Raw genomic sequence first — 22,925 nt, 5'->3', positions numbered from 1 at the left:
AAATTATTAACTATATAAATGAGCTTTAGAATTTTAGCTAAAATTTTTTTTAGAATATAGATATTTTTTCGAAATTTTAAATAAAAAAATGCCCAAAAAAAACATCGTTACGTCAACACAAGCAAAAAGTTTTTTGAATCATTTAAATCGGATGCTTCGGACTTTCAAATGCTGCCATTTTTGAATATTTAGCTCCATATCTAGGAAACGGCTGAAACTATCAAAAACTAATCAGCATGTCTCCCCGTTAATAGAATCTGATAATTTTTATAATTCAACCGTTTGTCGTCGGCATATAATATTTCATTATGTTATTTCAGATCTATCTTTATGGTATATATCTTTGTATAAAGTTTTATCAGAATCGTCAAAAAACTATTTTCTTGAATTTAATTACGAAGAAACGGCCCCACCGACGTTTACCAATCTTTTATACAGTTCTTAAAATTATTGTGGCCTAAAACGTTGATGGCTAGTGGTGTATAGCATCGTGCCGTAATTCAAATTGCTGAAACGTCCGCCTACCCTCAAATAAAAAACATTTTTAGAACCCGAAATGAATGAAATGAAATGTGCTAGATAAATTAATTTAATTTATATAATTACAGATATTATAAATAAAATATCAATTGAAAATCGTCTTTAAATACAGTAAATTTATTTTCGAAATAAACGGTAGAACATTTTATCTAAATAGCTAATTCTAATTCTTGACGATAAAGTCGATTAGCTTTACGTATCGGGAAGTTCATACAACTTTCCTAAAGGCAATATGCTACCAGTTTGAAGTTAATGCAATTAAGGTCTCACCACAATGATCAGTCAGGTTGGCCGAGCGGTCTAAGGCGCCAGATTTAAGCTCTGGTTCCCGAGAGGGAGCGTGGGTTCGAACCCCACACCTGACAAAGCATTTTTTTTATAATAAATTGAATTTATTGTTTTTATTCAATCCTTTATTTTTTTCATAAAAAAAATAATCATTTTAGCACATTATTTTTTTTAATTAATTGATTCTAATGTAACTTGCCTCAAGGCTAAATACCAAACCAACTAGTTTACTCTTCATGTAAACCTATATAAATATCGTCGTTCAATTTATAAAACTTCATGTTTTGTCTATAAAAAATTTAAAATTATGAAATTTACTGTATTTATAATAATACATTTGAAACTATTTAATATTTATTTCATATATTGGAAACTACTTAAATTCATTACCGGACGCACGGAAAGTTCCAGCCATTTGCTTTAAACCACTAGTTCAATTTTTTTTTTTTTCGATTCAGAATGACTTGAAACATCGCGGAAACGTAAAACTAGCAAATCGGATTTTTTCGCAAAAGCAAACTTCTCCTTCAAGAAGTTAAATATTGTTTATGCCACATTTAGTTTCATATTTTATATGACTACCATTTGCATTAGCTAGATAAATATCAATTATCAAGTTTGGAATAAAATTTCAGAAAGCATGATAAATGCTGAATTGGAATAAATAATATATTATGAAGTTCCATCATGTACTCGTTATAGGAACTCGTCCACCTAACGCACTTTTCTAACTATAGAATAAACGCGCATATACTTTATAACACTCATTCTATAAACAGTAAGAGTTGAAAATGGAATGTTAGATGTTAGATGTCACCGCATCGTATACCTGGGTCACGTTAACCTGTAATTGCCGCACAAACCTAAAAGGATTTTGCCTGATTCGGTCAAAACGTCGTTTGGGCAAGATGATACTGGCACGAAGATCATACTTCACATGATCATTTCTGTAGTATGTCTGGTGGCAGATTGGGCACGGCAGGTGATACTGGTGACTCGGTAGGATAGAAGATCAACTTGGCGAGATTGGCGCAGAAGATATTTGAAGTGCTCGAAATGTTCCCAGATTGTGGCTGATGTCGAAGTGGAAAGGCAAAAAGAAGAAGAAGGATCTTTGGAAAACCGAAGATTGTGGTGATAAAAAGTCTTTAGTGTTAAAGCAGCAATTGAGAAACTTATACCAAGGTCAAATTACGATACTGGATTCAGCTGCAGGAAGAACAGAAGGTAACAAAGATTTACCTAGGGATATTCCCAGGAAATCTTTAGAAATAAATTTAAATAATGTAGACCCTACCCAAAACACAATGGAAGAATCCTTAACAGACAGAGATGACATGGACATGGACGATTTTCAAACAGTGACAAACAAAAAACGAAGGAGAAATTCAAACAATAATAACAGTAATGAAGAGGCTCCCATCAAAAATGTTTCTATAAAAATTCCACCTATCATTATCAGAAGCACAATTGATCTTAAAACTATTAAGTACGTAAAAGACGCTACTAAAATATCATTTACTCTTGAATACATTAATTGTACAGACATAAACTTTATACTACCAATATAAAAGATCATGAAATTATTAAAAACAAACTTAAAGAATTAAAACTTCAATTTTATACTCCTTACTCCACCAGTAACAATTTCTCTAAAAAAATTACTATTACTGGACTGAACCCACACATTACAGATGCGGAAGTTCATGACTATCTCAATCGAAAAAACATTCGGATGGACACACAATCAAACTACCTATCTACATAATAATACTGGGTAACAGTCAGGATATGAATAATCTAAAAAAGGTGAACAACATCAACGGCCATCTTTTTAAATAGGAGAAGTATAAACCACCGGATGTTAAACAATGCAGAAAGTGCCAAACAGTAGGTCACACTTCTTACAACTGTAACTTGAAATACAGATGCGTAAAATGTACTGAAGACCACTTACCAGGACAGTGTAAAAAATCTAGCAATGAACCAGCAGAGTGCATCAACTGTAGAGAAAAACACCCTGCGAACTTTTCGCGTTGTGAATACTTGCTCAAGTACAAGGAGCAAAAGAAGAATAAATTTGCAAATTCACCTTATGCGTCGAGGACATATTCTGCTGTCATCTCAGAGGCAAAAGAACAATGCAAATCCAGACCCCAAAATCCAGCTGTAAACTCTTTGGCAGAACCGGATTTTAGCACGACAGAAGGGATTTTAAATGCAGCGAAACATATAAAATCAGCATTTGAAGATCCAGAAGTGGCAACAATATTTAAGGAATTATACACATATCTACAGCTCTCAAGACAGCAAAGACCTATAGTGAAAAATATCATTTAATACTTAACTCATTAAAATTATGGCCTTGAACCAAACCTATAACATTAATGTAATTTACTTTAATGCAAATGGCATCAAGAAAAATCGAGCTGAACTTATTGAATTACTTGAAACTAAGAACATTGATATAGTCCTTTTAAATGAGACACATTTACAAAAGAAAGATACTTTTTATATTAAAAATTACAAAGTGTATAGAACAGATAGAGAAAACTCTTCATGGGGAGGTACAGCCATTCTTGTCAGGCGTTGCATTAAGCATGAGCAACTCAACTTACCAGAACTGAAGTACACTGAAGCGACTGCCATAAATATATTTACTGAAAATTCTAAACTGACAATAATATCTATTTATGTTCCATGCAACAAATTATTACTACGTGACATCAAATCACTCATTAATGTTAGCAATAAAGTGCTTATAGCTGGTGACTTCAACGCTCAAATGCAATGTGGAAATGCAGAGGAAATAATAGCAGTGGTAAAAAACTATACAAATATATTAATAATACAGTGAACAATGTTCAGCTGCATTACCCAGATACTCCAACTAGATTTTCGCAATGTGTGCATCATAACAATAGTACTATTGACCTGGCTTTAACAAAAAATGTACATATAACAACTCAACCGACATCTCTGCCATATTTAAACTCGGATCATAATCCAGTATTCATACAGATAAATAGAAAATTAACCATCTATGAGTCTGACAATATAAAGTACTTAAACTACGCAGAAGCCAATTGGATACTATTTAAAAAATTAATAAACGTAAATATCAATCATAGAATGCAAATAATTGAAAAAGAAGATCTAGATAGAGCAATTGAACACTTAACAAGCACAATAAATTACGCTATTGAATTAACTATTCCTTCTAGAAATCCACAACAATATACTGCTGACAGCTTACCACAAGATATAATAAATAAAATAAAATTCAAAAATCAAGTCAAAAAACTTTGGCAAGTTTCCGGTAATCAACACCTGAAATCCCATGTAAATAAACTAACAAAAATAATCAAGGAAGAAATATGGGAATATCGTAACAAATGCTGGGCTGATAAATTGAACAAAATTAACACATATCCGAATAATATTTGGCCAACTATAAAGCGCATCACAAAGCGACTTCCACAAATACCTGCCCTAGTTTGCGATACGGGGATGGCCTTGACAGAAATTCAGAAAGCCGAAGCACTAGCTAAACAATTTGAAAATAATTATCGATTAAATTCCGACAGTCAAAACACCTTATTTTCCCAGAAAGTAGAAAATGTAGTACAATCATTCATCTCTAAAACTGCTCACTGTAGATCAAAGACTAAAATTGTTACTGTCAAGGAAATAATAGACACATTAAAAACTCTCAAAAACAATAAAGCTCCAGGTCCCGATGGGTTGCAAAACATCATAATTAAAAACTTGCCGCATAAAGCGTTGATACTTCTAACAAGAGTAATAAATCAAATACTGATTTTGGGCTATTTTCCAGCTCAATGGAAGAGTTCAATCATGATGCCATTACACAAACCCGGTAAAATAAACAATATACCAGCAAACTATCGTCCAATTGCACTACTCAACACAATGAGTAAAGTGGCAGAAAAGGTCGTACAAACCAGGGTCAACAAACATATAGAAAAATTAAATATTATACCAAACTTTCAATTTGGGTTTAAAAAAGGACATTCTACAATGCATCCACTATCTGTGCTGGTAGAAAAAGCCATTACTAACTTTAACAAACGTAATCATACAGGACTAGTGTTACTTGACATTGAGAAAGCTTTTGACACAATTTGGAGCACAGGATTAATCTATAAACTAATTATTTTAAAATTCCCAAAGTACATAATTAAATTTATCATATCATATCTCAGTGATCGAAATTTTCAAGTGAAAATTGGTAATGTACTTTCAAATCCAAAAATGGTTACTGCAGGGGTACCTCAAGGATCTATACTTGGACCTACACTGTTCAACTTATATATTTATGATATTCCAGTTTCCCCCAAAACGGACATGCTGATATTTGCAGACGACACGGCAATCCTAAGCTCATCAAGATCAGTTACTTTAATAATAGAGAGAATTCAACAACATATAAACGAGATCATAAACTACACGAAATTGTGGCGCCTTAAAATTAATGCCCAAAAATCCGAGGCAATAATTCTCTCTAAATGTAATAAAAGAAGTATTCCATATAACAATTTACAAGTAACAAATATACCAATCGAATGGAAAAACAGTGTCAAATACTTGGGTGTCACACTGGACCAAAAATTAACCTTCACAAAACACATTAAAAATAAATTAAGTAGTGCATACGGGGCAATGAACGCACTAAAATCACTACTACATCGAAACAGTGTTCTGAACTCAAAAAATAAGAGGACAATATATCTCAGATTAATAAGACCGATAATCACCTATGCGGCACAAATTTGGGTCACTACATGTAAAAGTAATATTCATAAACTGCAAATATTACAAAATAAAGTATTACGATTAATACTAAATGAGCAGAGAGATCCAATTACGAAACACTACAAATCTAATAAGTATCTTCATGAAAAGTCCAATCTGCAACCTTTTAAAGAGACCATACTCAACATGACGGCGAAATTCTTCGAAAATTGCAAACATAGTCCAAATCCAATCATAAAAAGCCTAGGAAGAATCACACCAGACATGATATGGTATGGCAAATACGCTTTGCCAAACCACCTGATAGAGCAGTAGTATTTGGAAAAGATATAGTTACACTGATTCATAATAATATATTTTAGTTAGTATTAAGCTTTAGTGTTATCTTAGTTGTAAGTTATAATTGAACGAATAGTGTTTTTTTTGTTTTTCTTTTTTCCCTTATTGTCAACATTATTGATATTGATATGTAACTAGATTATTAAAATTTCCTTAAATACCATCCATAAATTGCAAAAATACCTATTAGGTAGTAATGCATAAAATATTATACTGGACTTTGTAACATATATTGATAGAAATATAAAAATTTATCATCATCATCATCATCATCATCATCGTTTGGGCAAGATCATACTTCACAGGATCATTTCTGTAGTATGTCTTCACAATCTCTTCACTCAAACGTGGAGTTGATGCGACCTCGACGATGAGTCGTAGCATCGCACCCTGAGCGTGAGAAGAGTGGTTGAACTTCATTTGGAGTTTGAGCGTCATCGATGACCGTTCGCCAAAATCCCTCGTGAATTTTGGTCATGGGTATGATGCTTTCTGAGAGGTCTCTATTTAAACATGGTATATTATATGACTTTTTCGTAAAAGTAAGTTAAAGTTCCCATCCACTAGGAAACCAGGCAACCAAGCGATTTATGACAAAAAGACCAATAAATGTGTAATGATTATTTTTGAGTGTCAAATGGCACTTTTTTTAACTGTTTTCACCAGATTTTTAAAATCGCTGGGCTTGCCTACCTTGCCTACAACAAATTTAATCAGTTGTTCACTCGGCAATACAAGTCAATTGTTTTTTGAATTAATAAAATCGTACGCTCCGTTCTCTCAAAAAACTGAATTATCGTGTTTGGCCCCGTATTTTAAAAACGGCTGGACCTGCCTTTTTCAACAACTAATCAGCACATCCCTTTATCAATAGGAATGGAATGTTTTTGAACCATTTAAATCGGTTGAGCCGTGTTCCTGAAATCGCCGACGAAAATTTGTATCCGAACACATACATAATTTTTTTTCTATAGTATGCCAAAATGTTCAGATACCTTTGAAATGTAAAGATATATAAAACTTTTTATTTTCTATTTTTTTGCTATTACTGTAACTCACCCTACGGGAAGTTAGTTATTAGTACTAGTATAAGTTTATTAATTTTAATAAAAATAATTACAAATGACAGCAAATAAGGCCCAAATAAACGTAAGAATACTACCCTCAAAATAAACTTTTGAAGGCGCGATACACTTCAGACTGGTTACTGCGACATGATCGCGATAACGACGTTCAACATCTGACAATATTGTTATTATGGCTTTCTTAACAATATATTTTCGCAATAACGTTGTTAAAACTATCTATTTTTTTCTACCTAAGCAAAATTGAGTGAAAACCGATCTCACTACTGCTTGACATCAGGCTACCTGCGACAGGTATCAAGCCTGGAACTTTTAATTAAAATCCTATAGCTCAAACCACTAATCAATAGAAGACCTAAAACTTCTCAATAAATCTTTAATTATAAAAATTAAATTGATCCATACCAATGGTCCTGTTCGATCAAATCCACATCCAGAATCCTTAATATACTTCGACACATTTGGATTTCTTGTCGAAAGTGGCAGGAGTCTCAAAAAACTTGAACAGTCACGTATGGGAATGCATACTCCCAAAGAGCTCATTGGACTTACACATCGTGTAAAACATTGGCCTAGAATAAAAAAAGATGTAGTACAGTGTAAATTTATATTAATATTATATAACGGTATGCAATATTCATTAAATTCCATAGAACCAAATCTTGCAACCCGTTTATGTTACCGGAACAAAATGGTAGCATGATGTTGTATGGATCTACTTTATGTGTAAAAGCTACTACAAATATATAGCAACTAGCCCTATGATTTTGTTACAACTAACCCCCAAGTGTGCAATCTCAAAAAATTATTACACATTTTCAAATATTGATAACTTTGAAGTAAATTAAGATATATATATTTTTTTAATAATAAAAACCCAAACCAAAATTTTATGATAGTACAGTTGATATTCGCCTGATATTTCAAAAACGACGGTCCTGCACACTTCTGCATATTGCGTCAGCCTGCCGGACAGTAGCTACGACAATATTATGACGGTTTACATGTTCAATTGAAACAAATAAAGATTTTAATTTCGTTCAAGATTTTACTGAAAAACGCCTGCTACTACCTACCCCTGTTGCAAATAGCCCCTAGCTCCCCTAAATCATATTCATATTTTATGTACCTTTATATATTGATATATGCATATATATATATATATATATATATATATATATATGTATATATATATGTGTGTATGTGTGTGTGTGTGTTTTAGTGACTTGACTTACCTTGACCGTCTACATTAGGCAAGAATACGTAAAATAAGTATAAAAATGCAAAGACAAATATAAAACCTTGCATTTTTATTACTAAAAATCAATAAACTGGTTTGGAGTCATTCAGTGTGCACAGAGTTTAAAGTATTGACGTCAATCCACACTTATTGGCAAACTTTGAGTATATTAAATGTAGGTTAATGAACAAATATAATCACACTAAATACCAGCAAAGGTAATTGTTATTTAAAAGAAGTTGCAACATTTGTAATAAAGTATTTATTATACATTTAAATATAATTGCAGATGTGAAAAGTATGTAATAATTGGTCTAATAACATCAAATTCACACACATTATTTTTCATAGAATAGTTAGATAAAATACATAGTTGGGCAAAATTCTTAAATCCAAATTCAAAAACGTCCCCCTTCGCCCTTGACAGTCTCATTTTGACTTACTTTATGGGTTAAAAATGATCAGGTGACATATTTAAAAACAAACAAAAACGATGAATTAGTTTGGATTTTTACTAAACATAGTCAGATAGTTGTTTGTTTGTATAAGTTATATGTTAAGATGTAATTAATTTGGTTAAGACATCATAATTACTTAAAGTTGAATTGGACCTTAGAGCCCCGCCCTACCCTATATAGATTTTTAGGCCTATTTCGATTCTCGTTTTAAAAAATAAAATTAAAACCATTATTAATAGCAAATTCATTAAACTCGATACTTATGTTATACCGAGTGTTCGTAGCGCAGTAGTAGAATTTACTTATTTGAACCACATTCAAGGTTCAAATCCGAGTTCTGAGCAGCCTGATATCAAGCCGATAATATAATCCATTCTCTTTAAGATTATAAATCAAATTATGTTTCTAAGGGAGAATGGTCTTTGCGGCACTGTAGCATAAATTGCTAAAAGTATATCATCACTAATGAACTAAGACAACAATAAATAATCTATTCTCTTTAGGAATGTAGATCAAATTATGTTTCTAAGTTAAAATGGTCTTTTTTAGCATTGATGCATTAATTGCTAAAAATATATCATTTCTTATAAAATAAGGCAACAACATAGGATTGTTTTTATTATAAAAAAATAATTACAAATAGAAAGGACAATCATTGAGTTTTGTTTCAGGAAGCCATGTAATAACAGAGAAGTTCCATCATATTAGCATAATCACAATATTTAAATTCAATATATCAAAATTGAAAAGGCTTACTACTGGGTAACCTTTTAGATCTAAGGTTTAATATTTCATATATCATCGGAATTACTGAATGTCTTCCTTTTTGTAAAGACAGAATGTAATTCAATAAAGAGAAATAAAAAAAAATAGCGTAATAGCTCAAACAAACTCTTTTTTTTGTGATTCCTGGTCAAAAACAACACAAAAAATATATGATATTTGTATATGCATCTCAACTATATATTTTGAAAAAATATTTTTGTTTTTGCAGTTATGCTTATAAGCAATAATTATGTATAATTATCGGAACAAAATGATTTACGACATACATTTTAGAAATCGGGTAATAAAGGTAAACAGCCCAACCGTTATTTCCAAAGGCACCAAAGCAATATTGAGAAAGCAGAAGAAAGTCGATCAACATAAAAATTTAATTTTTTTGAGTCTTTTTCGAAAATTGATGTCTGAATGTTTTTAGTACTTATTTGAATTTGACGTTTTCAGACAACCACATCTGCAGCAATATAATTTTTGCAAATATTTGATCAAATTTTATGGCAGTTTTTAGAATAGTAGTAACTGTTGGCTATTGCCATATTTTATTTTTTTAAACATTTGATCAAGTTTTGTGGCATTTTTTAGAACAGTGATCACAACTTTCTATTGGTTATTGTGATAACCAGGTGACTTTTTAGAAGCCAACGGTCGGACGATCTCAGTTTGATACATTTCATTATTCAAGTTAATCAGATACTTAGATATATACATTCGAAGCTGCAATGCAGTAGAAGGGCTATTTTCGCGTAAAACAATATTTGCATCTGTATTTTCAAGAGGAAACCAATGTCCTTACTAATGTCTGAGGTGGGTATCAAACCTGAAATCTTCTAGTCGCAAGACCTAAGCTGTAACTACTATGCTACGAGGATGCCCATGGTACTACATATGTAAATAATAAATTTATTGTTTAAGTATTTAATACAAAAGTATATTATCAATTTTGAAGGCTTTTAGATGCAACCTGCTAGGAAAGGCATCATAATCTAAAAACGAGTAGAGCAAATTTAAAGACAGGATCTAACACTAAACGTTTAAAACATTCTACAAAATTTTGTCTGATAATAATAAATGTATAACAGAGCCATCCATAGTATTTCTACAAAAAAGATAGGATACAATAGAACCACATTGCGGCGAAAATGACAGCAAACATTATTTATTTTAAAAATTAAATATATTGTGTATAAGGATCGCACTTCAGGATCAGTGTAAAGATATTGGAAACGAAAAACACCTTACTTAAATTATGAACAGACAAAATGTTATTAATCTCTTTTATATGTTATTTATCTATTACCAACTTTAATTAATAGCACTATATTCTTATCATATCGCACCTTTTGAAAAACACTCACACACTTCAAATCAGAAAAAATATTCATGAATTGCATATAATTATATAAAAAAAGTTATATGAATTATACTGCATTTTGTAAAGATGCATTACAAAGAAAAGTATCAAGTTTAGAAAATTAAATTGTTGCAAGATATGTAAATATAATAAACTTTCTGAATACCACGTATTTAATTTTATATCAATTTCTGGTTTTCTTAAAGTTCTTGCTAAGAAAATGAATTCAATAAAATAGTCAAAACGATCTACAAACAAAAACTGAAATTGTAGAAAATTCTCGTTGCACTCTTGATGTTCGTTAACAGCATAATAATTAGAATAAAAATCACCTATCAAACGTCATACACAGTAGTTGAAAAATTTATTCATAAACCAGTTGAATTTAATGAAAATAATTAACTACGTTCTATAATAATCGTGGAATAAATAAAAATCGGACTTGTTTACATTCGCATAAGAATGTTGTTATTGTTATTACATTTCTTAACGCGCGAGTGATCGTAAACTGTTGGGCTGCGATGCATAATTATTTTTGTATTGAGTGAGGTTAAATTTATCAAGAAGGGGAATCAATAAAACCAGCGGTGGACAACATTTTGCGCAACAATTTGATGAAAGTGCAGAGAACGTGAAAAATATGAATTGAAAGATCACAGGTTAATATGACACATTTGTTGAAAACAACTATATACTGATTTCTTCACGAAATTATTTATTCCCAAGCAACACTTTCATATTTGTTACGAAGGCCATTTGTTTTAAGAAACTTTGGATGTTCAAAGCCATGATAATAATCAATAAGGTACCCCGAGTTCTTGGGTATACAAAGTTAAAAAAAATATATTTTTTAGTTACTAGTGAATTGTTTTTTATTCTTTCTATATACAAGTCAGGATATGAATTGATAGTTGATCTATTTCTAGTTTGGTTCTATCTTCCAAGTCAAATCTTATCAAAAAAGTACCATTTCTCAAGAATATGAAGCGATATCGGGAATACCTCAAGGGCTGGTTTCAGGATCATTTTTGTTCATAATATTTGTTATCGATACAGGTATAGACTTCACATCCGATTTTTTGCCATTATTTGAAGGTTTATAAAAGAACCGTTTTTAAGGTACCGTTTCTAAAGATTTAGCCCAAGTCAAAATAAATCCAAAAATGTCGTAATCTATCAAATTTGCATAAAACTGGAAATTGGTACAGATGTTAAATAAGTTAATACAAATAAAGTTTTAAAATTAGCCATCGATCCGACCTCTGCATTTTTTTAGTTCAAGATCATAGGTACCAGGTCAATTCTGATTTTTCCCATTATTGCAAAAACCATCATATTTATCACTATGGAAGAAATATGTTTGACAGTTATGTTAACTATGAAATTCCCTTCTTTTATTCTTATAATTTTATCAGTTCATGAGATATTGCCAAATGAAAAGTTAAATAATGCATTATTATGATGAACATAAATCTGAAGACAAATAAATCGTATGTACCATGTTAATAAAAATGTCGATAAAATATAATAATCCTAATTACAAACTTGATTTAAAGAACCTAGGGCAAGCAGCATTCATTATACATTGGCTAATATACATATAATTAATGTAGTTGTACATATAATTTTCAAATTTTCTACTTTGAATCATCGATTTCTCAAATCTATTCGTGAAATGATATTATTATTATTTGAGTTCTTGTAAGAAGAGCAATCTGTGTCAGTCAATGTAGGCAGTGTCAAAAAATGTTCACTAAAAAAATATTTTACTGCAGTTTTAATTTTATCATAAAACATAATGTTTCTGCACTAGAATTGAAAGACTACATAAAGATAGCTCGAATTTGTTTTGATGACGTAGCAAAAGCTGGTTTCCGTATTTCTTATTAGTATGGCTTTTAATAATTAGTTGCTGCTAAACCTAAAAACCATGGTAATTATTATAATGCTTTTCTAAGACCCACGGGTAACAAAGTCGGACGTCCCGATATTAATGTAGTTAACTTGGTGATGAAAAACATATTTGCATACATCAAAAATAATGATGGTAATGATGAAGTTTTTATCGTAAGACCTATAAGATTTAATATCCTGAACAAACTGGATATAAAAAAGAACAATATACAAACTAGCATCTATTAAGAATACTGAAAGGCGTTGCTTCAATTTTTGAGAATATTAACGGAAATAATCTAGAATCATTGACTTAGTTTTTGTTACAAGTTTTTTTTTATTATCGTTTCAACTGCAATCAGAACTCTTACTTTACATATTCTATAAGCTGTTTGTTAAAGACTTATGACCTAACGTATTTTATAAGAGGCAACCCATCGGTTTACCGCTCTCCTATGTGTGGGGTTTATATTAGCTCTTACATCTAATAGTTATCATATGATTGAATGTTGCAACTATGTCCACGAAGGACGATTTCCACTTGAAATTATATTGTGGTCTATAACCCCAAGTGAAAATTTGACATCAAAGCTGCCTAATGCCAGGCTTTGGCGGTAGCGGGAATCGAACTAGCAAACCCGGGACTAGTTGGTGCTAGCTCGATCGATTTCGCAACAGAGCAAAAATATTGTAAAACTAAATAATTGATTCCAAAATAATACTATTGACTATAAAAAATATTGGGATCATTATAGGGAATACATTAATTGAACTTTTGCTTCTGTTTTGCATTTGTGTATATTAAATATCACCCCTCAGGCTCTCAGGCTATTCGATCATCACATCACTTTTTTCAAAATGAACTGAAAACACTCTATAATTTCTATTCCTAGCTATTTCGGGTGCTATTTCACATATGATTGTGAACGACAGTCAGCAAAATTTCTAACAAAGATCGAATTCATTAATTTAAGACATGGACTTCGACAAAATAGAGTAATCAGTATTAACAAATCTTCAACAAATACGTGTATAAAAGCCCTTTAAAGTTTAAATTAATTATCAAAGTAGTCAACGAGCAAAAAAAAGAGTTATTAGTTTAAAAAATAAGTTTCAATGTAACTTATCGGTCACTAAAATTTAAAACCACATAAAGTTTTCTAGTTAAGGGAACCGGCATATATGTTCTTATCACCTGGCATAGCATGCGTAAATATTTTGTATCCATTTTTCTTGCAATATACATAATTTCTTGATAAAACTAGTTAAATTTGCTGTTTTCTTTTATTTATAATTAATTGAAAATTTATGGGGAAATCCATCTGTATCAAATAAAACAAAATGAAAGACATTCCATTGGTTTTATTTATTCATGGGAATTCTATAAATATAAAAGCACTATGTCATAACAGTTTTCTAAATACTTTTCCAGTTCCATTATAATCATTGTGTCAATGACTTGCATATTGAAGAAAACCCCATGATTCACAAGTGTGCACTTCTGCAAACCATACATTTGAAATGAATTTAAAATGACAATAAAATGAAATTTCTCAAAAAGCTTTATTAGTGTTTAACTTTTTAAAGGTTTGAAATTTTATTTTCGTAGAGGAAGGTAGAAAAATCTAAGTATATTTCATGTTTTTTTAATTATTGTAATCAATATTTAATACTAAAAATTAAAGTTATATCTATTTTTTAAGATAAATCTGTGGAGTTTGAAATACTATTATATACTGAAACTATTGATAAAACCTAAACATTTTTTACTATGCAACTATAATATATTTTTTCATCATACAACTATAAACTTATTTAATTATTATAAAATAGAAGGAATTTTCTTTTTATCTTCAACGTTTTCTAATTGATACACTCAATAAATATCAAAACGTACTTAAAACTATCTTTAAGATTTAAAGAAAATTACTGGAACTTCCCGTAACAGAAATTAAAAATTTTAAGAGCTTTGAATACTTAAAAATTTGATTTTTGAGAATTTTGAAATATTTAAAATAGTTGGACTTTTTTGAATAATTTTATAATTTTATAATTTTTTTTTTTGAATTTTGTTTAAATTATAAATTTTCTTTGGAACAATCGTGCTGCAAAGCTGTTTTAGAGACGAAATATCGAAGCGCGTTAACGCCGCGCGTAGTTTAGTTTACATTATAAATCTTGGGATGAAATGCAAATAAAATTTCTACTTATTTTAAAATATCTATAAAATATCTGATAATTTCATGTGAATATCTAATAATTTTTGACTGCTAAATAACATTTTTTTTTACTTTTTTCATTGTCTTTCCAAAAGTTTACACAATGTTTTTTAAATCATTCAAATCGGCTTCGTTCTTTCAAAAACTGACATACCATTTTTGGCACTTTTTGCCCCGTATCTTCGGAACGGTTCGACTTGCCTCCGCCAAAAATAACCACGTCTTCCGTTCAATATGGTTCAAATGTATTTTAAATCATTCAAATCGGTTTATCCGAATTCTCGAAATCATCGACGTATAATTGTATCCGCACACACATACAGACACTGACACACATCCATTTTTTCTAAGGTATGCAAAAATATTTAGAAACCTTTGAAACGTAAAGATATATAGAAATTTTCATTTTCGATTTTTTTGCTATTACTAGAACTTACCTTACGGGAAGTTAATAGTTGTAGATTAAGTACAGTTTAAGAATAAAATTTTCCAATTTATTTTCTAGGCAGATTTTTAGTTTTGTTGGTATCTATGTATATGAACTATAATCTACTATCTAATTTACTTAGTTTATATCTTTTATGTATGTGAATAATTAAAACTGAAAAGATTGCAGATATTAAATATAAATACAAACAAAACAAAATCTGTTAAAAAAAATGAATAGAAAAATTTCATTTTTAAACAGTAATCAGAAGAGTGAAGACGTATTTTCTCGGTGAATTTTTAGCAAAGTTTTGAAAAACATCAAATTAAATTGAACAAAAGATTTTAGATTAATTGCAAAAACTATTGTCTGTGTTAAAATCTTTCTTGTAAAGTATTTTTTCTGTATTATGAGAACTTTAAGATTGTTGGTGATTTTCACTCAGTCTGCGAGTTTTTGTAAAATCTGAAGTATTTAATTTGATGCAGCATGCAATTTGCTAAAAATCCCCTTAAAAATTACTGAATGTCACATTTAGCAGAAGCTGCTCACCATGCGTTCAATTCAAATCGCAAAATTTTATGTAAAGTGATTTCGACTAAAGTCAAAATGATTTAGCATTTACTTCCTTACAGGCTCATAATTACGTAGTTTTAGATAAATAATAAAATTAAAACCAGTGATGCATGGCATCGTGCCATTCTGAAAAAGCAAATTACAAATTACGGAAAAAAGCAAAAGCAAATTACTGAAACTCTCCGTGTCGTAATTTAGAATTTCTACAAACTTTGAGAAGAAAAATTAGATTTGTTTTTGAGTATTTTAATTTTTTTCGTACATTACTGAATATTTTGGAAACATTTGACAAATTTGAACATTTTGTTGAAAATCATGAAATTTTTATAAAATTCTGGAAATTTTTGTAAAATTAGAAAATGTTAATAATTTATTTTTAAAAGTTTGATTTTGGTTGAAATCTTAAACATTCTGAAATTTCATCAAATTTTTTAATACACATTCAAGTTAGTTGTTCAATACTGTCAAAAATGTCGAGGACATTTGTTCGAACCATATAAGTAAACCCATTGCAAATCTTGATTGCGATTTTGTATGGGTTTCATACCCATAAAACTCGAAACAAATTGGTACTTATAATATTACACAAATCTCTATAAAATATCTGATAAAATTATGTGCATATCTTTAAAGTTTATTTTGGTCTGTCAAATGGCATTATATATTACTTTCTTTCTGGAACTCCGGGACCACTAGACCTGCATTCGCAGAAATTTCAATATTTCGTTACAATTCAGATGTTTCTTGAATCATTCAAATTGGATGCTCCGTTCTCTCAAAAACCAAATTGTCATTTTCACACTTTTTGCCCCGTATCGCCGAAACTTTCGCTAAAAACTAATCAGCACCTCTTCCCATCAATAGGAATCGAATGCGTTTTAAATAATTCAAATTGGTTATTCGTGCGCTCAAAATCGTGGACTGTTTTGGACAATTTGTATTAACACATACAATTTTTTTTCTAATTGTAAGGTGCGCCGAAATGTTCAAAAACCTCTGAAACGTAAATATAAGCAAAAATATTCATTTTCGATTTTTGAACAATTCCTATAACTATCCAACGAGAAGGTAACAATAACCTTATATGTGTAATCAATTTTATTTATATTGTGATTAACCTTAAGTATTATGTATAATATTGTCAAAGGGTTAAACTGCTTTTTTATATTATATTTCACAAATAATTTTGGTGATGAATTAAAATTAATATTAACAATTTTTAAATCTTTACGCTTTAAGATTTCCTAATAATTACGAAAATACTTAAAGAAAAATATATATGTAAGGCATGCGTGTTTAGTATTTGCTTATATATGTTCAATTTAATTTTTAAATGCATAAATAAACATGAAAGGTTTAGGCGTTATGAAAGCAAAAAAAGCTAAAGTAACTATCAGGAGTCTAAAATTATATATTTCACATTTATTCGAAAATAACATCCAACATTTTTCTATACAAACCAAAGCATAAAAAACACTAAATAGATTATTCTAAAATACTTATAGTGATAATATCATAATTATTGATACTAAGTAATAATTTATAAGTAATTACTAATAAGTTCGTATTGGGCTAAAATACTGATATTTTTTTGTCTTTAGTATACGGTAGACAATTGTAAAATGTTCTTCGTGTAGTGCTATTTTCAAGAACAAAATATTTACAACTTTACCATTGGCAGTTTCAAATTTCCTTACCGTGAAAAACAAAAAATGTTATAATTATAATTCTAATAGAGCTAATTCGACGAAATGTTACTCAGAAATTATTGAATAAACAGTGCCTTGATTGATTACAAAAAAATGAATTTACTTTACGTGCTTTCTAGAATTTTATACATCGGAAAAGCTTTGATATAGAGTAGAGCGGGGCACGTAGGTCCATTTGGACTTCAAGCAATTACACTATCTAAACCAGTTGAAATACATCACAATATAGAACTCGTATCAAAAACAAAACTATTGATAGAGTATAAGAGTACGATTACTCTGTTCGGTCAAACTCCCAGTTCATTATAATTACTATATATTTCTCCTTCTGTAACTCGGAAACTGAAGGTCTTGATCCTCAATACAAGTAAAATGTTTTTTAAATCATTCAAATCGAACACCTTGTTAGCTCAAACTGAATTACCATTTCTATGCACTTTTTGCCTCGTATCTTCAAAACGGCTGGATCTGACTGCGCCAAAAACTATCGGCACTAATCTCCCCGCCAATACAAATCGGATGTTTTTTGAATTATTCAAGTCGGTTGATTTGTGTTCACGAAATCATGTACAAAAAATTGTATCCAAAAATACATACACACACAAACACACACATATATCCATTTTTTCTAAGGTATGCCAAAATTTTCAGAAACTTTTGAAATGTAAAGATATGCATATAAATAAAAAAAAATTGAAAAAAAATGTAAAAGCAATCGTTTCGACAACACAAACAGAAAGTTTTTCGAATTATTCAAATCGAATGCTTCATTCTCTCAAAAACAGTCATTAACTGCTCATTTAGCTTCGTGACTCCAAAACGGCTAGACCTGCCTTTGCTAAAAACAAATCACCACTTCTCCCCATCAGTACAAAATGGATGATTTTTGGATCGTTCAAATCGGATGCTCCGTTCTCTCTAAAACTCGATTTCTATTCACTCTTTGCTTCTTATCTTCGAAACGGCTGGACCTGCCTTTGCCAAAAACTAATCACCACGTCTCCTTATCAATAGAAATCGATTGTGTTTTGATTCATTCAAATCGGTTGTTTCGTACGCCCAAAATTGTCGACAAAAAATTGTATCGACACAAACACACACATCGACTTTTTTAAGGTATGCCAAAATGTTCAGAAACCTCTAAAACATAAAGATATGCAAAAATTTTCAATTTCGTTTTTTGGACGATTACAATAACTTACCGTACGGGAAGTTAATATAATAAAAAAGTAAATTAAATTAAGAAAAGAAGTTTTAAAACTGTATCAGTTCCAATACTGATGATAATTATTTCTGACGAATTACAGAATTACAGATTAAGGTTAATTATGTATACGTAAATGTGCCCATAACATTTATAATTTTGGTTGAATTGGTTGAATAATGTCAAAATTAAGACATTAAATATGTTTGCCCTCTGGCTATTTGTTGTTACTCAGTCTATGGGGTAAAAAGGACAGATAACAAATTTTAGAAAAACAGTAAAAGCTGCTTGTTTGATACGCTTTATGTGTTGTGATATAGTTCATTTGGTTTAGATTTAGATAGTAAAATTATTTAAAATCAAATTGGACCTTTGTGCCCCCCCTCTACCCTATTTAATAAAATTATGAGTGTATCAATATTATTAATGTTTTTACTTAATAATTTTTGTTTTGGCTCTAAACTGTCGTTTTCATACCAAGCATAGGAAATTAATTTGTCTATCTTAATATTTACTGATAATTATCATCAATAAATAATTTTCTTGACATTTTGTTCAGTAATGCTTTCTTAATGATTCTTTAACGCGATCCCAACTTTGTCTTGCAAATAAAAAAAAATTGCGATAATCTCGAAATGATCAAATACATTTTCATTCTTTGGATATTTTGTGGTTTGTGTATAATATGGTGACTGTCCATAACTTCCTGTGTATCCAGAAATAGGTTTTTCACTTGGTGTTAAATTACTTTCTTGACTCACTGTTGGAATCGGTATTTGTTGAACGTCAACTGGTTTATCAGTAATTAGTTGTTCAGTTGTGTTGGAAGCTGAAATTGGTTGAGCAACCTGTTTTTCGGTACTATTGTCATCTCGGAATCTAATATCAATCTTTATTTTTTGAACTTCATTATTATCACTCAACAGTGACTGATTTTTGCCAGTCAAATCTGGAAGTTGTGTTTGGTTCACATATGGTTCCACGACTTGGTCCAAGTTCTCAGCAGTATCATTTTGGATGTTATTTCTTGTTCCTGTATTAACTGTTTCATTTGTAATTGGCGTATTTGTTTCAATGATTATAGTAGTATTTTCTCGTTCAATTACACCAACAGTTTGTTCGTTACCTGAAGTTGTATTGACTCCTTGCTGTTGATTTTTGGTGTCTTCTATGTTGAAGTTGGTATTTGATTCAAATATTTTAGGCGAATCCGTATCACTAGTAGAACTTGTCAGATTTGTACCATTTGCATTTTGGAATGGAAATAGTTCGTCAATGAGTTGTTGTACAGTTGTTACCATAAAAGTTGTATTAGACAATTGATTAAATTTTTCCTTTGGATTAATATTATCTTGTATACCAGAATTGGTATTTGATAAATCTGTTCCAAATAAATCTCTATCATTTTCTGATGTAAAGATGCTCATATCTCTATTATCATTTGAGAAAATTCTATCAATTAGTTCTTGAACTGTTAATAAATTATTTTCATTATTTGTGTTACTATTTCCACCTTGTGTTATGTTATCAACACTATTTTGATCACCATTGGAGTTAATTGATTGCTCACTTTCACGAAATGGCGGCAACAAAACATTATTTACCGTTGGGTGGAGCACTAGTTTATCACTATTCGGCAGATCACCATAATCAATATCTTGAGTTTTATCTAAAATATTGTATTTATAGCTTTCATAGGTAGTTTATGGATATTTTTACAAAAAAGAATAGCATATTTTGTATTTAGAATAAAGCTAAAGTTTTTCAAATAAAAATTCAGGTATAACCATACATACGAGTATATGTCGTATATGCAGAAGCATATAATAAATATTTAAAAAAAAAATATTTAATATAAATTTTAAAAATTATTTCTTACCTTGTTGATTAACTATTAGTCCTTGATTTTCGTTTATTCTATCTAAATTGTCATTGTTTGGTCTATCTGGTCTGGGAATGGGCTGCATCATATTTGTTGGCGCATTTGGTCCAGGAATTTGAATAAATTGTTGATTATTAATTGGCCGAGTTGCTGGTAAGCTACTAGGCTGTTGTCCATTACTTGGTGGCTTATCAATTAGGACTAAAGGAAGTTTTATAAATTCTCCGCCAAAATCTTCATAAGTAGGTTCTTTTTCTTGTGGTCTGTTTCCAGCATTAGCTGGTCTTTGATTAAGAGATTGTTGATTATTTACTGGAATTTGTTGACTTATTTGAGGTCGTTGGTTTATTCCTGCATTAGCTGGTCTTTGATTAAGAGATTGTTGATTATTTATTGAGATTTGTTGACTTATTGGAGGTCGTTGGTTTATTCCTGCATTAGCTGGTCTTTGATTAAGAGATTGTTGATTATTTATTGGAATTTGTTGATTTATTGGAGGGCGTTGGTTTATTGGATACGGTTGGACAATAGGTTTCTGTTGGTGAATAGGTCGAGGTGGTCTGTTATCAACCATAGTGTGTAAATGTGGATTCTGGCTAAACTGATTTGGATAATGTTGCATGTTATGCGCGAATGGTTCAAAATAAATCTTTGAGTCATCTTCATCTTTCTTTTTTTGATTTTCGAACGAATCCTGATGAGGCGGCAAATAATTTGGATGTTTTGTTGGATTTAAATAATGATGATTTTGGTGATTTTTATGTGGATTTTGATGGTGCTGATAATATGTATCTGAGTGATCATATTCTCCAACATCACCATGGTCACAATCATCATCTTCAAATTCATATTCTTCGTCATCATTTCCATATCTGTTACCAATCGGAACAAATATTTGAGGATTAAATGGCTGCGGTCTAAAAGGTTCAGGTTTTGGAATAAACGATTCAGGCATCAAAGTTCGTCTGATAAATTGTGGATTGAGTGGAAAAGGCATTGGCGGTTGTGAGTTTAATCCACTTTGTTGAATTATTGATGATGGTTGACTAATCCGATTTGGCTCTATAACCGATGATTGCAAGCCTAAAGGATTTGGCTCGATTATTGGGCGTCGTTCGTTAAACTGATTTTGATTGATATTTGATGATTGCAAATTCCCAAGATTTGATCCAAATGGTCTTTGAATTGATATTTGCGAGTTCAGTTGAGTGTTGAACACATTTTGATTAGATGTGAATAATTGAGGGTTATTGAGACTTTCACGGTTGTTCATGTTTTGTAAATTCGATTCAAAGACTCGATCGTTGGCTGGTTGAGTGACAGAATTTTGCAACACCCGATTTATATCTTGAACATTTTGAAATGATCCGAATGGTTTACCGCCAATTGGGCAGCATACCTGAAAATAAAAATAAAAATAGATAATAAAGAATATTTATAAAGTCAAAACTGATATTTATAAACTAAATTTACAAGAGTTGCCAGAAAAATATGATTACAAAATAGTAAAAATATGTTGTTATCAATTTGTCAAATGACTGATATCAAGTTAAATTGATTCTAATAATAATAATCATCAACGTATTTTTTTGAAAATAAAAAGTGATTTACATTATATTCATAGCAAGATAATGCATTATGAAAATGTATTAAATGCATCTCATTGTCTAGTTTTTCGTTATTTGAGTACTTGATATGTTAATATGTAGTGTTATTGAATAAATTTATCATTGAGAAATTAGGACCATTAGCAAGTACCTACTCAATTCATTGACTTCCTTTATAGAAAGTTATAGTAATTGCGACAATATCGAAAATAAAAATGTTTGCATATTTTTACGTTTAAAGATCCTCTGAACATATTGCATACCTTAGAAAAAATGGACGTATGTGTGTGTTTGTGTCTTTTGTACGAATGTATGTTTGGATACAAATTATTGTCCACGATTTCGAGAGCACTTATAAACCGACTTGAACGATTCAAAAACATTCAGTTTTTATTGATGGGGAAACGTTTAGTAAGTAGACAAATAGCAAATAAAAAAACAGTTTAAAAGAGCGAAAGATTTGAATTATTCCAAAAAAATCACTTATATTGAAGGAATAAAAAATTTATTGATTTTTTTGGAAGGCAGGTGCAGCGGTTTTAAAAATT

General features: G+C 30.4%; 1 protein-coding gene and 2 non-coding genes across 3 annotated transcripts; 2 read left to right on the top strand and 1 right to left on the bottom strand.

Annotated features, from left to right (window-relative positions):
• The first annotated feature begins 821 nt into the window (after positions 1-821).
• Trnal-uaa lies at positions 822-905 on the top strand. Its single transcript has one exon. It is a non-coding gene; the product is annotated as a tRNA-Leu (tRNA).
• Positions 906-6,231: 5,326 nt separating this feature from the next.
• LOC113383816 lies at positions 6,232-6,444 on the top strand. Its single transcript, XR_003367783.1, has one exon. It is a non-coding gene; the product is annotated as a small nucleolar RNA U3 (small nucleolar RNA).
• Positions 6,445-19,457: 13,013 nt separating this feature from the next.
• On the bottom strand, positions 19,458-22,631 carry LOC113383649 (putative uncharacterized protein DDB_G0282133). Its single transcript, XM_026621900.1, has 3 exons — positions 22,611-22,631; positions 20,768-22,169; positions 19,458-20,557 (listed from the first exon to the last, which is right to left on the bottom strand). Exons 1-3 carry the CDS (start codon positions 22,629-22,631, stop codon positions 19,458-19,460), a joined length of 2,523 nt encoding a protein of 840 aa, XP_026477685.1.
• Between the last annotated feature and the right edge of the window lie 294 nt (positions 22,632-22,925).

Source organism: Ctenocephalides felis, unplaced genomic scaffold, assembly GCF_003426905.1.
Source record: "Ctenocephalides felis isolate EL2017-DRISC unplaced genomic scaffold, ASM342690v1 CF-g0.4_SCAFFOLD_03570, whole genome shotgun sequence".
NCBI classification, from domain to species: domain Eukaryota; kingdom Metazoa; phylum Arthropoda; class Insecta; order Siphonaptera; family Pulicidae; genus Ctenocephalides; species Ctenocephalides felis.
This window is presented reverse-complemented; position numbering and strand designations above follow the sequence as displayed.